This window comes from Plectropomus leopardus, chromosome 16, assembly GCF_026936395.1.
Source record: "Plectropomus leopardus strain MGB_pleo_1.0 chromosome 16, ASM2693639v1, whole genome shotgun sequence".
Taxonomy (NCBI): Eukaryota; Metazoa; Chordata; class Actinopteri; order Perciformes; family Serranidae; genus Plectropomus; species Plectropomus leopardus.
This window is the reverse complement of record NC_142191.1, coordinates 546,014-565,000: the sequence shown is the minus strand read 5'-3', so window position 1 is coordinate 565,000 and position 18,987 is coordinate 546,014. Positions and strand designations below refer to the sequence as shown.

At 42.9% G+C, this 18,987-nt stretch overlaps 2 protein-coding genes across 2 annotated transcripts in view; one reads left to right on the top strand and one right to left on the bottom strand.

Annotated features, from left to right (window-relative positions):
• The window catches only part of LOC121939823 (cleavage and polyadenylation specificity factor subunit 3-like), a 14,582-nt gene extending 7,572 nt beyond the window's left edge, over positions 1-7,010 (top strand). Inside the window, exons 10-18 of the mRNA XM_088089814.1 lie at positions 1,200-1,346; positions 1,932-2,084; positions 2,205-2,313; positions 2,500-2,598; positions 4,182-4,276; positions 4,926-5,013; positions 5,115-5,181; positions 5,856-5,952; positions 6,728-7,010. Of these exons, the coding sequence (XP_087945940.1) occupies positions 1,200-1,346; positions 1,932-2,084; positions 2,205-2,313; positions 2,500-2,598; positions 4,182-4,276; positions 4,926-5,013; positions 5,115-5,181; positions 5,856-5,952; positions 6,728-6,817 (945 nt within the window). The 3' untranslated portion in view covers positions 6,818-7,010. The remainder of the gene's footprint in view (positions 1-1,199; positions 1,347-1,931; positions 2,085-2,204; positions 2,314-2,499; positions 2,599-4,181; positions 4,277-4,925; positions 5,014-5,114; positions 5,182-5,855; positions 5,953-6,727) is intronic.
• A 332-nt stretch (positions 7,011-7,342) lies between these two features.
• Positions 7,343-18,618, bottom strand: adam17b (ADAM metallopeptidase domain 17b). Its single transcript, XM_042503773.2, is given in 19 exon segments — positions 7,343-9,385; positions 9,387-9,514; positions 9,929-9,985; positions 10,107-10,274; positions 10,659-10,789; positions 11,588-11,722; positions 11,802-11,905; positions 12,445-12,644; positions 12,719-12,871; positions 14,318-14,409; positions 14,505-14,649; positions 15,006-15,116; positions 15,186-15,272; positions 15,345-15,475; positions 16,041-16,221; positions 16,569-16,657; positions 16,732-16,865; positions 16,968-17,103; positions 18,278-18,618. Coding segments are annotated over 19 exon segments (2,517 nt in total). The 5' UTR covers positions 18,369-18,618; the 3' UTR covers positions 7,343-9,141.
• Positions 18,619-18,987: the final 369 nt, after the last annotated feature.

Below are 18,987 nucleotides of genomic sequence, written 5' to 3'. Positions count from 1 at the left end.
AATTCAGAGTCAAAAGCCCAGAATGACACCCAGAAATAATACAAGTCCTGTTTTTCTGCTCTGATGGCTGTGGGATCAAAAATGTCAGTTTGAATGGGTTTCAATGGAGCATTTTTGGACCTGAACAGTCTGAATGTAACTATTTAGTTTCCACAGTGTATTTTAGACTTATTGTAGGAGCTGAGCTGCAAATTCACTGATTACACTCAAATACACAATCTGGACTACATTTAGGACACATGCATCAACACACACACAATTATCACAACAGGAAGAAGAAAAGCTTACTCTCCGTTTTATAAAAACTCATTTTCAGGTCATTTTCTTGTACTTTTGCTAAGTTTTGGGTCATTTCTTCTTCAAATGAAGCCAGTTTGCTCAGGGTTTAAAGGGTTAACATAGAGATAATTTTAGCTTTATTGTTCAAACTCTGCTATAAAAAACATCTTTGTATTTGTTTAGAGAGCAAAATTTCAGGAATCATTGCGATAAATTAAAAATTTTTGTGTGAAAGTTTGATCCATAAAACTGTGAAAACAGTGAGACTCTTTAAATCAGCTGCAGTCTGACTGTTTCCACCCCGAAATATACGTCCAACGACAGAAACGACTCACACTGTGTGTGTGTGTGTGTGTGTGTGTGTGTGTGTGTCTCTGTGTGTGTCTCTGTGTGTGTCTGTGTGTCTCTGTGTGTCTCTGTGTGTGTCTCTGTGTGTCTCTGTGTGTGTGTGTGTGTGTGTGTGTGTGTGTGTGTGTCCCTGTGTCTGTGTGTCTGTGTGTGTGTGTGTCTGTGTCTGTGTGTGTGTGTGTGTGTGTGTGTGTGTGTGTGTGTGTGTGTGTGTGTGTGTGTGTCTGTGTCTGTGTGTGTGTCTGTGTCTGTGTGTGTGTGTCTGTGTGTGTGTGTGTGTGTGTGTGTGTGTGTGTGTGTGTGTGTGTGTGTGTGTGTGTGTGTGTTTCTGTGTCTGTGTGTGTGTGTGTGTGTGTGTGTGTGTGTGTGTGTGTGTGTGTGTGTGTGTCTGTGTCTGTGTGTGTGTCTGTGTGTGTGTGTGTGTGTGTGTGTGTGTGTGTCTGTGTGTGTGTGTGTGTGTGTGTGTGTGTCTGTGTCTGTGTGTGTGTGTGTGTGTGTGTGTGTGTGTGTGTGTGTGTGTGTGTGTGTGTGTGTGTGTGTGTGTGTGTGTGTGTGTGTGTGTGTGTGTTCAGCACATCATGACGGAGCCTGATGAGATCTCCACCATGTCGGGTCAGAAGCTTCCTCTGAAGATGTCGGTGGACTACATCTCCTTCTCGGCTCACACCGACTACCAGCAGACCAGCGAGTTCATCCGAGCGCTCAAACCTCCTCACGTGGTAAACTCACCTGTTTAAATGTAGAAAAATTCAAAATGAAATGACCGTAAGGAACTTTATACGGGGCCAGACGGCAAATGTTATTATTATTAGTAGTAGTATTAATGTTATTATTTGTATTATTATTATTATTAATAATAATAATAGTATTTGGTCGTTGTAGTAGTGTTAGTATTATTATTATTATTAATAATTAATAATATTTATTATTATTTATTATTCAGAGGAAATGCAGCTTCCTATGCGTCATAATGAAGCAAACTCTGCACACAGGCCCAGTCACATGCCAAACTTAAAAAGTCTGAAAATTCATAACAAATCATTCATCACTTTAGCACACTTCACTGTGGAACAAATGCTGAAGTCCGTCACTCTGTTTTTATCAGAGACTGTCAGACGAATTAAGCTGATTCATGTTTTTGGCTCAGTTGACACAGACCTGCTGCAGGACGTCGTCAGACTTTGAGTTTGTGTAACATTTCAGAATTTTATCTGACAAACTGAATTTTCTGCAGCATTTTGAATTCTGCCCTCATGTAAACTTTTGCAGTCTGTGGGAAAATAACGTCGTGTTCTGGTCTGCAGATTCTGGTCCACGGCGAGCAGAACGAGATGGCCCGTCTGAAGGCGGCTCTGATCCGCGAGTACGAAGACAACGACGAGGTCCACATTGAAGTCCACAACCCGCGAAACACAGAGACCGTCACGCTCAACTTCAGAGGAGAGAAACTGGCAAAGGTTCGTGTGAACACGCTCCGCCGGATCAGTTTGATCGATCAGTTTGTGAGTTCGATCGATCAGTTTGATCGATCAGCTGCGTTGTATTGCACTGTTAACTCCCAGCATGCTCTGCTGCAGGTAATGGGCTCTCTGACGGACAGGAAGTGCACTCAGGGTCAGAGGGTCTCCGGGATCCTCGTCAAAAGAAACTTCAACTATCACATCGTGTCGCCCTCCGACCTCTCCAGTCAGTAACACCCTGTGTGTGTGTGTGTGTGTGTGTGTGTGTGTGTGTGTGTGTGCGCGTGTGTGTGCGTGCGTGTGTGTGTGTGCGTGCGTGCGTGCGTGCGTGCGCACGTGCGTGTGTATGTGTGTGTGTGTGTGTTTTGAAGCGTTGTTGTTCTCTTCAGTGTGTTTCTGTGTGTTTGTTCAGACTACACAGATCTGTGTATGAGCACTGTGACGCAGACTCAGGCCATCCCGTACACCGGACCCATCTCTCTGCTCGTCAGCCAGCTGCGCAGCCTCGCAGGTATTTAACTACAGACACATTCATCATCAACTACAGACACGTTCATCATTTAACTACAGACACATTCATCAACTACAGACACATTCATCATCAACTACAGACACGTTCATCATCAACTACAGACACATTCATCATCAACTACAGACACGTTCATCATCAACTACAGACACGTTCATCATCAACTACAGACACGTTCATCATCAACTACAGACACGTTCATCATCAACTACAGACACGTTCATCATCAACTACAGACACGTTCGTCAACTACAGACACATTCATCATCAACTACAGACACATTCATCAACTACAGACACGTTCATCATCAACTACAGACACATTCATCAACTACAGACACGTTCATCATCAACTACAGACATGTTCATCATCAACTACAGACACGTTCATCAACTACAGACACGTTCATCATCAACTACAGACACGTTCATCATTTAACTACAGACACATTCATCAACTACAGACACGTTCATCATCAACTACAGACATGTTCATCATCAACTACAGACACGTTCATCAACTACAGACACGTTCATCATCAACTACAGACACGTTCATCATTTAACTACAGACACATTCATCAACTACAGACACGTTCATCATCAACTACAGACACGTTCATCATTTAACTACAGACACATTCATCAACTACAGACACGTTCATCATCAACTACAGACATGTTCATCATCAACTACAGACACGTTCATCAACTACAGACACGTTCATCATCAACTACAGATACGTTCATCATCAACTACAGACACGTTCATCATTTAACTACAGACACATTCATCAACTACAGACACGTTCATCATTTAACTACAGACACATTCATCAACTACAGACACGTTCATCATCAACTACAGACACATTCATCATCAACTACAGACACGTTCATCATTTAACTACAGACACGTTCATCATTTAACTACAGACACGTTCATCATTTAACTACAGACACATTCATCATCAACTACAGACACATTCATCATCAACTACAGACACGTTCATCATTTAACTACAGACACATTCATCATCAACTACAGACACATTCATCATCAACTACAGACACGTTCATCATTTAACTACAGACACATTCATCAACTACAGACACATTCATCATCAACTACAGACACGTTCATCATTTAACTACAGACACATTCATCATCAACTACAGACACGTTCATCATCAACTACAGACACGTTCATCATCAACTACAGACACGTTCATCATCAACTACAGACACGTTCATCATCAACTACAGACACGTTCATCATCAACTACAGACACGTTCATCATTTAACTACAGACACGTTCATCGTCAACTACAGACACATTCATCATTAACTTCCACTAAGTGTTTGATCTTTTTTCCAGGTACTTTTACTGTGAAACTCTGAGTACATTGAGCTGATAATACTTAAATGTCGTCGGCATAGAAACGATCGCGACTCTGCAGGATGTTAAACGTTTTAAGTGAACGTCCTGCAGCGTTTACCGTGTGTATTGTGTGTAATGCGTGTGTGTGTGTGTGTGTGTGTGTGTGTGTGTGTGTGTGTTAGGAGACGTGGAGCAGGTGGAGGGCGAGGAGAAGATCACTATCAGGATCTTTAAGAGCATCACTCTGGTTCACGAGGCCGGCATGGTGCTGCTGGAGGTCAGACTCAGACCGTCTGCTGCTTTACCCAAAACCTGAACCTGAAACCATGACGACGACGATGACTGAGATGAGATTTTGCTCTAAATTAATGAGAGATTTTCTCTTGCTGCTGAGTTTAAGAATAGTAATTTCCAGGCCTGGAAGAGTTTTTTGAAAACTAAATGTACCCTGAAAGTTTTGGAAAAGTTCTGGAATTTAGTTTCATAAACCTGTAAAATAACACGATGTGTTCGTGGATCATCAGAAATGTCACAATCCCAAAATCATTTTTATTTTTACAGTTTCTGGTTGTGATAAATTGTGTCATTTTTGTTGATTTTTAAAGGGAAAAAATATTGAAATGTTTTTAAAGAAATTGCCACAAATCTCGGTAGGATAACAGAAATTCCCAAAAATTTTAAAGAAAACAGAACGAGCCAAAAAAAATGAAAAAATGAAAATGCCAAAAAACTAAATCAACATAAACATTGAAAGAAAACAAAAAAACACCACAATCTTTTACTTAAAAATCATCAAAAAAATTAAAAAAAAAACAATTTCACAAATTATTTTATCAAAAGATGCCAAAAAAATTTAAAGAAAACAAATCACAACGCGTTTTTGACGTCAAATTTAAATGTAACCGTTTTTTCCTGTTTGTCCTCAGTGGATCGCCAACCCGCTCAACGACATGTACGCCGACGCCGTCACTACGGTGGTCCTAGAGGTCCAGTCCAACCCCAACGCTCAGAAACGTCAGTAAACAAACAAACAAACAAACGAATAAACAAACGAACAAACGTCCTGCTGAGACGTTTTCATGACGGAAAGACACAAACTGATGTTTTTATTTCAGTTCTGGAGGGAAAGAAGGAAACGTTGGACATGGACGTCTTCGTGGAGAGACTTGGACTCATGCTGCAGTCAGTTCACACACACACACACACACACAGACACACACACATAGATACACACACACATAGACACACACACACACACACATAGATACACACACACACAGACACACACACATAGATACACACACACATAGACACACAGACACACACACACACACACACACACACACACACACACACACAGACACACACATAGATACACACACACAGACACACACAGACACACAGACAGACACACACACATAGATACACACACACATAGACACACAGACACACACACACACACACATAGATACACACACACACAGACACACACATAGATACACACACACAGACACACACAGACACACACACAGACACACACACATAGATACACACACACATAGACACACACACACACACACAGACACACACACACATAGACACACACACACACACACACACACACACACACACACATAGATACACACACACACATAGACACACACACACACACACACACACCTGTACTCAGCCTGTAATTATATATAAATACAGTCTCATATTTTTCCTGTTTCCGTTTCGTGAACATCTAAAAACTAACAAAATAAAAGCTGCAGGGGGAAGTACCAGCAGAGATGTTGTGATTTTCACAATAAGAGCTTCTCACAGACGTCTGACGCTGTTTGTTTGCGTTGCAGCGACATGTTCGGAGACGACTGCGTCAACTTCACGGACGGTAAAAAGCTGAGCGTGACCGTGGACGGCGTCACGGTGTCCATCAACCCGCAAACCAGAGTGAGTCCGACGTCCCGTCTGACTTCCTGTCTGCGTCTCAGCTGCGAGCTCATTGGTTCCTACTGAAGACGTAAATCTTTAAAAACAGAGTTTATCGTTTCGTCCCCTCAGACAGCAGCTGACTGTTTTTATCAAACTAACAGGAAACAGCTGATGTTTGTATTTTTCATTTCCACTCTGAGCCAAAAAACAAAGACTTCTGCATCATAACCAGATCTCACTGTAGTCTCTTTTCTTCTTCCTGTTGTGATAACTGTGTGTGTGTTGATGCATGTGTCCTAAATGTAGTCCAGATTGTGTATTTGAGTGTAATCAGTGAATTTGCAGCTCAGCTCCTACAATAAGTCTAAAATACACTGTGGAAACTAAATAGTTACATTCAGACTGTTCAGGTCCAAAAATGCTCCATTGAAACCCATTCAAACTGACATTTTTGATCCCACAGCCATCAGAGCAGAAAAACAGGACTTGTATTATTTCTGGGTGTCATTCTGGGCTTTTGACTCTGAATTTGTCATTTTGACTATTTTCCACCTGATGAGGTCATTTTGACCATATTTGGCATATGGAGGAAATACGTGTTGGGGATTATTTTCAGCGGCGGATTAATCCCCATTTGGTTCTGCAGGGTGTGTGTGTGTGTGTGTGTCTGTGTGTCTGTGTGTGTGTGTCACTGACAACACACACACAACTCAACAACAACAGCAGAAGAAGAAAAAGAGGCTGCAGACAAACATTGAGCCTGTTGGAGTTGACCTCTGACCTCTGTGTGCAGGTGGTGTCGTGTGCAGAGGACGAGTCTCTGAGGGAGATGGTGGAGGTCGCCATGCACCGGCTCCATGACGCCCTGAGCCCCGCCTTCTGACTGTGATGTCAGCGGCCGTGCGATGGCGGATCGGTGGGATTAAGGTTTTTGAGTTTTTTCACAAAGACGAAATCTTTGTTTGAAATCTGATTCCAAAGGAATCACCGTCAGCTGACGGAGCGACGGTCAGCTGATCCTTTTTCTACTCGATTTATCTGTAAACACACAAAATAAACAAACGTTTGTTCCCTGACACCTCGCCGTGGTTCTTCATGTAAAGAAGAGTCAAGACACGACAGTTTTAGGGCGACATTGAAACTTTCTGAGAAAAAAGTCAGAATATTTTGAGGAAAAAAGTAAATAATAAATGGAAAGTTAAATCTCAGAAACAGTTTAATAATATTTAATAATAGTAATTGTAATTGTCTTCACTCTGTTAAATTCATTTTACTTACAGATTTATTTAATATTATTTTTTATGCATTTACTACCATATTAATTTGTTATTAAATAATTTCTTTTTATCTCGGCGTCTGCCGAACTCTGTACAGGCTGATAAAACACATCACAGGACGTTGTTCCAAATTATTTCACAATAAATTTATTTCTCAGAAACAGTTTTCTCACACAAAAACAGTGAAACATTTTATTTTGAAACAGCAGTGGGACTGACGGGTAAACACAGTGACGTCAGAAACAAAAAACAAACATATTAATACTCGGTGAACGTAACAAAGATGTTAAACGAATATGGCACACGAACGCGTGCATACAGCGACACACAGACGGTAAACAGAGCGTTAAAATACTGACTGCAGTGCATTTAGATACCACAGAAGAAGAGAAGGCACGGAGTTCTGATAGTCATTTAACAAATAAAACAACAACAACAAACAACAACAACAAACAATAACAAACAACAACATGGCTTTCAGTTTAAAAAATAAAATGACACTTAAAAAAACTAAACCGAGAGGTACCCGACAGCCTGAGTGACACATCTGAAAATACCTCTGATTTTTGACTCAACTTTGATTTAAAGCCTCTTTTACTACAAATAAAAATATAAAAGTCAGCATCAGCCAGCAAAAGAAAAGATAAAAAGTACTCCTGCTCAGCAGAGTAACTAAATACTTTTATTTAGAGCAGCATGAACATCTGAAGCAGCTGCTGATGTTTTTCAACATATGGTGTGAAACATAAAAAAACCTGCTGCTTTTTAAAATTTGACGTATCTTTGGCTCTCGGTGCAGTTTGGACTTCACGGCTGCAACTGTTGATCATTTTCACCGTCGATTAATCTGCTGATCATTTTCTAAATTCGTGCTTTGGTCTGAGAAGCTCATCACGACTTCAAATGTCTGAGTCCAAAACAGAAAGTTTAATGTAACAATTAAGTAAAAGAATAAAAACGCAGCTCAAACCATCTGATTTTTGGCTTTTTTGCTTCAAAATGAATAAATTTAATTTGCAGCTCTGTTGGCACTGAAATATTTTTTAAAGCTTTTCAGTTTTGGACGGAAAAAAAACAACACATTAACATTTATTTTAGTGCAAGAAAAATCCAGAATCAGTCACCATGATGTCAGCGAGATGAGACCACAAAGTTGTGGGGCGTTCAGGGAACTAAGATGAGCACGGAGCATTCAAGAACAACAATTATTGCAGGATGTTTGGGAACTAAAATTAGCCCACGTGTTTTGCAACTGTAGTGGTTGTAGGCTGTTTAGGGAACACTTTTTGGCAGTGTATGCTGTGATTGTGGCGGCTTTGGGAACTAAAGTCAGCATGAGGAGTTTAGGTAGCAAATTATGGCAAGTGTTCAGAAACTAAAATGAGTTTTGGGCATTTGGGAACTCAAATATGAGTTAGGCGTTCTGAAACTATAGAGATTGTGGGGCGTTTGGGAACTAAAGTGAGTATGGGTAATTTGAGTGTTTAGCGTTTCTAAACTAAGAGTAAGCCAGCACGAGGCAGTCAGGAGCTAAAATGAGCGTGAAGCGTTTGGGAACTAAATGTGTGAGTGTGGAGCAAAGAAAGATGGCAGCTGACGCCGCTGTCGGGGAATATCTCGTAATCTGACGTCAGATCAGGTAAAAAAAAACCCAAAAACTTCTGTTTTCTCACTTTGTTTGGTCACCTGATGAAGTCGATGAATATAGAACCAGAACTCGTTTCTGCGGTTTGATTCGCAACTTCGAGAGGACAGTTTGGACAGTTTGGACTTTGTCTCCATTAAACCAGAGACAGACTTTGAACCTCAGTGAGGACGGACCTTGAAGTGGACGCAGTCTTTGGGACAGAGCAGGTTTACAACACGAGTCACACCATGACCGTACCTCCTACAGGTGAGGACAGTCGTGTCCCCTCACAGGTGTGTCCCCTCAGCACTGCGTCTCCTTGGTGTCGATCTGGTGTTGTCTCTGCAGTCTGAACAGCAGCGCCTTCTCGCTTCGACTTGTCATGTTTTTCTCCGTGAGGTCTTCGAAGGAGCGCAGTGTGGCGCCCGCCGGCCGTCCGAACGCCTCCTCCAGAGCGTCCTCGTCCAGGTGCGAGTCGAGGCTGGGGTCCTCCTGGATGGTGGCCATGCGGGGGCTGTCCAGAGGGGGGTCAGGGGCGGGCCGGGGCCGGGGTGCTGGTCTGTTGGGGGCCGGACGCCTGGAATCGCAACCCGGCAGAGGAGGTGCTGACAGGGAAGGTCGGCGGTTTGAAGATCCGAACAGACGCAGACTCCAGGCTGCTCAGGAGCTCGGCATTCTGGGAAAATCAACACTAACAGTCAGTGTGAAATTAAAGGAGCAGTCCGCTGATTTTAATGTTTTACCTCATTAACCCTTTAACGACAGACGACTCACACAATTCGGTTTAAATCAATGAAGTACAAAACAAAACATACAACTTTCACCTGACCTCACCTGGTCTCATCTGACCTCACCTGACCTCACCTGGTCTCATCTGACCTCACCTGACCTCACCTGGTCTCATCTGACCTCACCTGGTCTCATCTGACCTCACCTGGAAAAATCTACAGGTGGTACAGATTTTAGGTACATGAACATTTGAAGAAATGACGTCACAGTGAACAAAAACACTGATGGTGGTGTTTGAGGAGCGTTTCTGCTGCAGAGTTTAAAGGGTTAACTGAAACATTTTAAATCTGTGTTGACTCACGCTGGGAAAGAACAGGGACTTGGTGGTCTGTTCGTACTGCTGATCCAGTTTCTTGTCCTAAAGCAGAGAGAGAATGAAACAGCACAGTCACGTGACACCCAGAACGAGTCACGTGACATTTGAAAACTGGAGCTGGATCTGAGCTGGATCTGATCCGGATCAGCTGACAGGGACTCACCACACAATGGACCAGGATGCTGAAGGGAACCCAGAAGAGCAGTGAGAACGCCACCACGGAGCCCACGATGTTATCGGCGAGGAACTTCCCGAACGTGTTGATGTCCAGTTTGTCGATGAAGTCCCACAGACGCTCCACCACGTCCTGCACCTGCTTATTGCACTTCCCCTGCGGAGACAGCAGCAGGTCATGTGACGCTCCAAGTGTCCCATCACACCGACCCCCCAGGAAGTGCCCCAGGCGCTGATGCAAATTTAGCATAGTGGCCAAAAATGGAATTACAGTGTCCGGGTCGGTCACGTGGCGCACACTGACCCAGAAAGACTTTTCCTCGTTGACTCGCATCGGGAAAAAGACGTCAGTAAATCAGTAAATAATTTTACTGTGAGCGTCAAAACCCAGGAAACAACTCATTTAACAAATTTCATACGCCAATGAGCAGCTCTCAGTAAACGAGGCCCCGCCCCCAGCACCGTATCCAGACTTCCTGTAATGCATCTGCTACATCATAATACATCCATGGATCACACCGGAGACAAACAGGGAACTCACCGCTCCGTCACAGAAGCCCACGGTGCACGGTTTGCCTTTACGCAGGAACAGGAAGCTGCCCGTCTCGTCCTGGTAGGGGGCGCAGACGCCGCCGCTGCTGCGACAGCAGACTTTGCACGACGAGTTTGTTTCTGCACCAAAGAAGAAGAAGAAAGAGCCGCTTTAGTGTCAGAGCAGCAGGAGACGCTCGCAGGAGAGAAATCCGTGCAGGTCTTTTCTCTCTGTTTGTTTTTGCTGACTGAATCCTCCAGCTGAGGGAAACTAAAATAAACACAGGGAATTTGGGAACTAAAATAGGTGCAAGGTGGACACTGGAACTAAAATGTGCATGGAAAGCTGGGAACTAAAATAAGAACAGTGCTCTATGAATGCATGGTGTGTGGGAACCAACTGGAGTGAGGGGCGTTTGGATCAGAAATGAGCACAGGGTTTGTGGGAACTAAAATGATAGCAAGATGTCTGGGAACTGAAACAAGCAGGGTGCGATTTGGAACTAAAATATTTGCAGGGTGTTTAAAAACTAAATGGGTGCAAAGTGTTTGGGAACAGAAATAAGCATGCAGTGTTTTGGGAACTAAAATGAGAAATGTAATACTGAGACTTTTACTCAAGTGAGGTTTTGGTTGTAGTACTTCTACTTGTAGTGTAGTACTTTTACTGTGTAGTAACAGTACTTTGTGTAGTGTAGTGTAGTATTTTCACAGGGTAGTGTGTTAGTACTCTAACATGTAGTGTAGTACTTTCATGGTGTGGTGTTAGCACTTTTTCATTTAGTGTAGTATTTTTACAGTGTGGTATCAGTACTTATAACTTGTAGTGTAGTATTTTCTCAGTGTGTAGTGGGTACTTGTAGTACTTGCTCAGTGTGTTGTGAGTACTTGTAGTATTCGCTCAGTGTGTAGTGAGTACTAGTACTGCAGTAGAGGTACCGTTGCAGGCGCAGGGCTGCAGCTTGAGGACGGCCTGGCAGAAGGGGACACACTCTCCATTGAGACACTCGCCGCTGTCCAGGCAGACGGTTTTGTCCAAGGCGTTCTCTGGCGGGGGACACTCGCTGCTCTTTCCTGTCAAACACAAAGTCCTCAGTGTCTCTCAGCGTCTCTGAACAGCTGGCAGTCGTGTGACCTTTGACCTGAGGCTGACCTGTGCAGTGCGAGTGTCCTTTGCAGGTGGCGTTGATGGGCTCCTGACACACTTCGCCTTCTAACTCGAACATGCAGTTTTTACAGCACGCGCTGTTCCTGTCACTGAACACAGACAGACACCGGTCACTGGAGACCTGAACCTCTGCACTGAGGTCAAATACTCTAAAATCCACTAAACGTCCTGAAATCCTAAAAATGTCCTAGAAAAAAAAACGAAAAACGTCCTAAAGTCCTAGAGAGGTGTATGGGGCTCTTTGGACCGGCCCCTGGCCCCCCTTTGTTCAGACGTGGCCCTGAAGTCTGAAGTCCTGCAGCGCAGAGTCTCTGCACTGAAGGATCAGGTCTCAGCTGGAGACACAAACTGAGAGTAAACAGGAAGCAGCAGTGTGTGTGAGCTGCAGCTCAGAGGAAAACACACACACACACACACACACACACACACACACACACACACACACACACAGCAGCTCAAACAAACAAACAAACAAACCGTGTAAACAGAACAGTGTGTGGTGTGTTGTTGTTTGTCTCTGACAGCTCAAACATGTCGGGGATCAAACGTGTTCGTACACGTACACACTGAGCGTAAAACGCCGTCCAGCTGTGAGCGGCTCGGACTAACAGCCGGACGGCGGTCCCACCTGCACTGAGCTCCGGCCTTCAGCCGGCACTCGGCGGTGCAGCAGCGGTCGGAGTTGATGTGCAGCAGGCCGGGGTCGCACTCCTCGCCCTGCTCCACCCGGGAGTTGCCGCACACGTTGATGTTCCTCTGCTTGAAGCAGGTCCGAGCCTTCGCCCGCAGACGCTTCACGATGGAGCGTTTGCTGCAGTTGGAGAACATCTGGACACACAGGAGACAGTTAACTTGTCATGTGACGCATACGTGTCAAACCTCACACAGGAACCAGACGCCACCTTGTTGTTGACGTGGTCTCCGCTCACGGCGATGGGGTACATGACGTACTTCCCGCCCTGGTCCTCTCGGGGGGCGCAGTACGGGATGTTGTCGGGGTCGTGTTCCGCTCCGAAGTTATGGCCGAGCTCGTGAGTCGTCACTAGGTCCGCCTCCTGTGGAGACAACGTAACCTTTTGAACCTCGCCGCACCGCAGCTGTCGGCTTACACGACTATTAACCCCTTAATGCCCGCTTTAATACCACACACACTCGTACCGCTCTGAGCACGAAACACACTTTTCAAAACAGGCTTTAAAAGATATTAAACATGAATATGATTTTCTACTTTAAACCAACATCAGTCCTGATCAAAAATATCAAACATCCGTCCGTTGGCACAGTTTTAACCCTTTAAATGCCAGCTTTTATCACATGATGCCACTATGTTAAAAAAACAGAAAAGTTAGTGGACTGATTTCACTGTGACCAAAGTTTTGCTGGAAAATGACGGAGAAAAAGTCCAGATAAGTTAAACTTTCCTGTTACTGATATTCTGTGATTTACTTTTAAGTTACCTTTTATTTTAAGATTTAATTGCAATGTCAGAAAAAAAGTTCATAAAATCGCACCTTTTATATCTATATGTATAGCATTTTAAAGACGTAAAGAAAATGAATTAAAGACTTTTTAAGAGTAATTAAGGCCTTATTTTTTGATTGATGAATTCAAAACCTTTCCAGTTTTTTGGATCTGCGGGGACGCTGTTAAATGATCGCACAGAAACCGTCGCCACGCTGAGGAGAGAACAGGCTTCCTGCAGGCGTGAAGATCAGGAGATCCTAAAAACTAAAAAACGCTCGTGGACAGAGAGGCGACCTGCAGGGAACCAAAGCCGATCATTAACACATTAACACCCGGAGCTGAGAGACAGAAATGTCTGACGTTTGCAGAGACGTCTGTCTTTTACTTTTACGGGAATATTTGATGAATTCTTTCTTTTTCACAGAATATTTTAGAGCTTATCGCACTAAATTACGTCTCTGTGCTCACAATCCATCTGCAGCGCCGCCACTTGAGTGTAAGCGAAGGTGAACGTGGCGGACAAAGAAGGTACGTTGATATTTAACCCTTTGAAAACTGAGCAAATTGGCCTGATTTCTATCAAAGACATGGAAAGGTGATGAGCAGCTTCACAGGAAAAAAAATTAATATAAAGTTACAAGATAATTACCCGAAAATAAGCACAAAACAAAAGAAAATGACCTAATGAAAGTTTAAAAAAACATACTCATATAATAGTTTAAAATATATAATACAAGAATTATAAGTTTAGTTTTCTGGAAATTTTTCCCCATTTTTGATAATATTTTATAAATCCCCCTGCTCATTTTTGGATCTTTTCCGTTTCAGTTGCTCGTTATGTTTTTGAGAGAAACAAAGCAGTTTTCTCAGATTTCGGAAGTGTGAAAGGCGCCTGAGTCCAGGCGTTAAAGGGTTAATAAACTCTGAAGCATGCTCTCAGAAGCTTCTTCACTTTATTTTTGTGCTAATGAAGCGTTTTATGTCCAAACCTTCTCTGGATGTGGACAGAGCGGACAGGAAAGGTTTCAGCGGCCCACCTTGGTGAGGATGGTCTTGCCGTAGTTCTTGGTGCTGGTCAGACCCGTGTTCAGGTAGATCGCTCTCTGCTCGTTTGTCGACGGAGGACAGGCTTCGGAAAAAGACGGATCAAAGTTAATGAGTCTGTCACCTGATTTCGGGTGTTTGGGGACAGTGGACGGCTGTGACGGGGCCGCGGGACTTCACCTTTGGAGCAGAGACCTCCGGGGATGTCCAGTTTGGACGGAGCCACGTAGGCCAGACCCAGAGTGCCCTCATCGAAGTCCTGATAGGTGAAGAGGTGAGCCAGGCACACGTTGGACGCTTTCTCTGCGATGTCCACGCTGAACTGCTGCAGAGACACAGACAGGAGGAGACGTCAGATACGCTGTGAGTTATTGATCTGTTATTGTCTCTGATCTATTTCAAGGACTTTTCCAGGACTTAATGAATTTAGACAAACTTTAAAGACCAAACATTGTCTGAGAGGACCGTCGATTCTCCTCATCGCTTCTTTCTCATCACCGTATAACAGTTTTTTGAATATTTACTCTTTAAGAAATGAAAAGCTCAAAACTTTCAGGGTATATTTGGTTTTCTTAAACTTATCCAGGCCTGGAAATAGTTATCTGCATATTCCATGACTCTTCCAGGTTTGTCACGACCATGCGGACGCTGTTAGGAACACGTGAGTCTGTCAGGTTTTACCTCCAGCAGCTTCTTGACGTCCCAGACGTCCCGACCCTCCGCCGGACTTCCTCTCATGTTGAAGTGACTCTTTCCGCGTTCGACCGCGGTCGGGATCTTCTCGATGATGATCTGACAGGAAACACGGGGTTAACTTTTCAGCGCTCCAAATGTTCGTTTTTAAAAAAGAGAGTTCATCACCTGCTGGATCTGAACTCCGTAACCGATGAACTCTTCGTCCCACGACGTGTTTCTGTAGATGTCGTCGACGCGGTCGATCAGCTCGATCTGAAACACAGTCGGGCGGTGAGCGTCGCTGTGTGGAGATGAAGGGGTTAAATTAACGGACTGACGACTGACCAGGTAGTTGAGGGTGGTGCTCTCCTCCCGCCGGCCCATGTGTTCGAAGAAGCGATGGTCGGCCACCAGCAGCAGCGGACAGGTGTTCTTCGTGTGGTCGTACACCTGACGCTTCCCTCTGAACACCGACTCTGACCACAGAGACAACCACACACCGCGAGTTATTAAAATTACAATTAAAATAACCACACACCGCGAGTTATTAAAATAACCACACACCGCGAGTTATTAAAATAACCACACACCGCGAGTTATTAAAATTACAATTAAAATAACCACACACCGCGAGTTATTAAAATAACCACACACCGCGAGTTATTAAAATTACAATTAAAATAACCACACACGATTAACCTAATAGAAGAAACATAGTCGGGGGGGGGTCGAATAGAAGCTTTTCTTTCACATTAAAAGCTCTTTTTTTAACCTCGTTAGAAGCTGATATTTTCACATTAAAAGCTCTTCTATTTTAACCACATTAGAAGCTGATGTTTCACATTAAAAGCTGATGTTTCACATTAAAAGCTCTTTTTCCACATTAAAATGATTCCTGAGCTGAGTCACACAGAGGCTTTTGTTGTGAAGCAGCTGTACAGTAAACTGACGTTGTTTGTCTCGCAGGGTATTGCTGATTGATTGATCGATTGATTGATTGACTGATTGATTTTTCGGCATTCAGAGCTGAAACCTGCCGACCTGCTTCCCCTCCGTCCTCCAGCGGGGTCGTCTTGACGCCGTCAGGGAGGAGGTGGCCGGGGTCGGAGGTCACGTAGCCGCAGACCGACGGCTGGTGCAGGCGGCTGAGGTTCCTGATGTCCTCTGAGCGATAGATCAGCAGACGACCGTCGGCGGGCTCCGACGTGAACCTCCACAGAGGCTGAGCAGAGAAGAAGAACCACGTGAGGAACGATTCTGCGGCCTGAAAACCGTTTACGTTTTTTAATTCACGATTATTTGTTTGGTCTGTTAATGCCCGTTACGATTCACGCAGCCCAAGACGACGACTTCTGATGTCATTTTGTCCGACCAAAAGTCCAAAATCCAAACTCATTCAGTTTTACTTCAGTTTCCATCTTTACTCCAAAAATTCTCAAAGTCAAACAATAAAGAAATCAACATATATTTATATAAACAGACGGTGTTTCGTTTTTTTGTAGATATTCAGCCTGTTTCTTCCTCACATGGATGAAGATTTTACCGACAAACAGAAATCGAGTGTTTCACCTCGACGTTGTACTCGGCCTCGTCAGTCAGGATGTGAGCCGAGAACTCGTGGTCGTCAATGTGAGCCTGGACTCGAGAGTTTTCCTCCCCTGCAACGGAAAAAAACAGGACTAAAGTATTTTCATCGACTCGTCCTGCAAGTTTCCCGGCGAGTCCTCATTACCGATGACGTGTCCCGTGAAGTAGTTGTGTCTGTTGATGGCGTAACTCCGCTCTTGTCCGTCCTCGTCCACGATCACGGCGCTGAAGTCCTCGGTGAACAGCTGATCATTGGTCCGCAGGTAGAGTTTGAACTGTCTGCGCACACACACACACACACACACACACACACACACACACACACTGTTGTCTTCAGGAGTCTCTGTGAGTCATTAAACTGTGTGAGGTGTGACCTCTGACCTCTGCAGGGCGTTGAAGCTGACCAGTTTCTCCACGTGAGTTTGAGTCTGGACGTCACGGCGACGGACGGAGTGAGTCTGCAGGCTGGAGAACGGCAACACGTCGAAGTCATCCAGCATCGACCTGAGAGACACAGCTGAGGGAACACAGAGCCCATCACCTCGCTGCGTCAGGTTCATAAACATCAGCTCTCCTTTTCACATTAAGAGCTCTCCTTTTCACATTAAGAGCTCTCCTTTTCACATTAAGAGCTCTCCTTTTCACATTAAGAGCTCTGTTTTCACATTAAGAGCTCTTCATTTCACATTAAAGGATCTTTTTCCCACCTTTAAAAGTTCTTTTTTATTTTAATCTATTCTTCTTCTATATTTTCACTTTAACAGCTCATGTTTTCACATGGAAGCTCATTTTCACATTAAAAATGTGTTCTTTTTACAGTAAAAGTTTTTTCACATTAAAAACTCTCTGTTATTTTAACTTAAATTAAAAGCTCTTCCTTTCACATTAGAAACTTTTTTTCACATTAAAAGTGTTCCATAGGTGACTCATCCATATTAAATTGTTTAAATAATACATCTAAAAAACATTTTTTAAAAGTCCTAATTTTTCTTCTGAGTGAAGTCAGGTTTGTTGCTTTAGCAATCTTAAAACACTAATGTTAAATATTACACCAAAATTGGGATTTATAAGCCTTTCTCAAAATTATAACTTTAAAAATCATGATTTAAAACCTTATCTTTTGACTCAAAAACTCATAATTTTAATTCCTGTTGATACATTGTGACGTGGGAGCACCACTTTATTTTCGTATAGTTTTGAAATTCTTGCAAAATTGTGTCTCACCATCTTCTAATTCTGACATTAGATCTAAAATATTTGACATCACATACTTTTAAAATTTGGACTTATTTTCTCCTCAGTTTGAGTTACTGTCTTAGTTTTAATGCAGTAAGTCCAATTTAAGTATAATTTAAGCACAAGGCTAGACTGCATAAAGTAGCTGAGATTTAAGATATTACAACTGGAACTTCATATTTCAGAATTATAACTTGTAATTCTGACCCACTATCTCCTAATTTTGACTTTAAAACCTAAATATTTGACATGTGACCAGTATGTGTAATAGCTGACATATTATCTCTGAACACAAGTATTTCATTTAACTCTTCATGAGTTTTTCTGAATATTGTGTCGGCAGGTTTGAGCTTCCATACTGTGACTGTGTGAGAGTGAGGCTTGTTTCTTTAGCGAACATTAAAACAGACTTTTATATGAACTTTTCATAATTAAATTAAACTTTAGAGACTCACTGTGACGCTGCTCTTGTGTGTCTGCCGACGGAGAAACGGCTGCCTCCGTTAAAACGGTGAAAACGTTTAAAAATAAGAGCTGAAGCCTCATTTTTGACGTGATTGATGAATTTTAATAATGAGGTCGTCGCTTCTTGTTTCAGTTTAAAAGTGTCGACGCATCAGATTTAAAGACTTTAACGGGAGTTTAGAGGAAAACTTTTAGGTTAAAAACACATTTCTGAGGATATTTAAGTGAATCTCGTTCAGTTAAAGTCTTTACTCTTTAAAACAGAAGAAAAAAAACGTCTTCGGTCCGAAAAAACCAGGAAGACAAAAAGCTGCTGAGTCAAGCTAGCTAACACCGGCGGGGACACTTCCTGCTGCCTTCACAATAAAATAGGGACATTTAAAACCAATGATTAACAATAATAATTAGAAAAAGAATAAGAATATATTAATTATTTTTAAAAAAAATAAATAGTTAAAGAAATGCAAATAAAATAATCAACACCTGAAGAAGACAAGTGTAAATAAATAAAAAAAATAAACCATTGCTAATCCAGGAAATGCGAAATGACGAGGTCAAATAATGATAAATGACGTTTTTTAAGTGTAAAAAAAAAACAAAACTTTAAAAATGTAAAAAACTAACAACAATGAAAACACAACACACTGAGTCCATGTCTCCCGAGCTGCAAAAAGATAAGTAAAATAATTTTAATGAATGA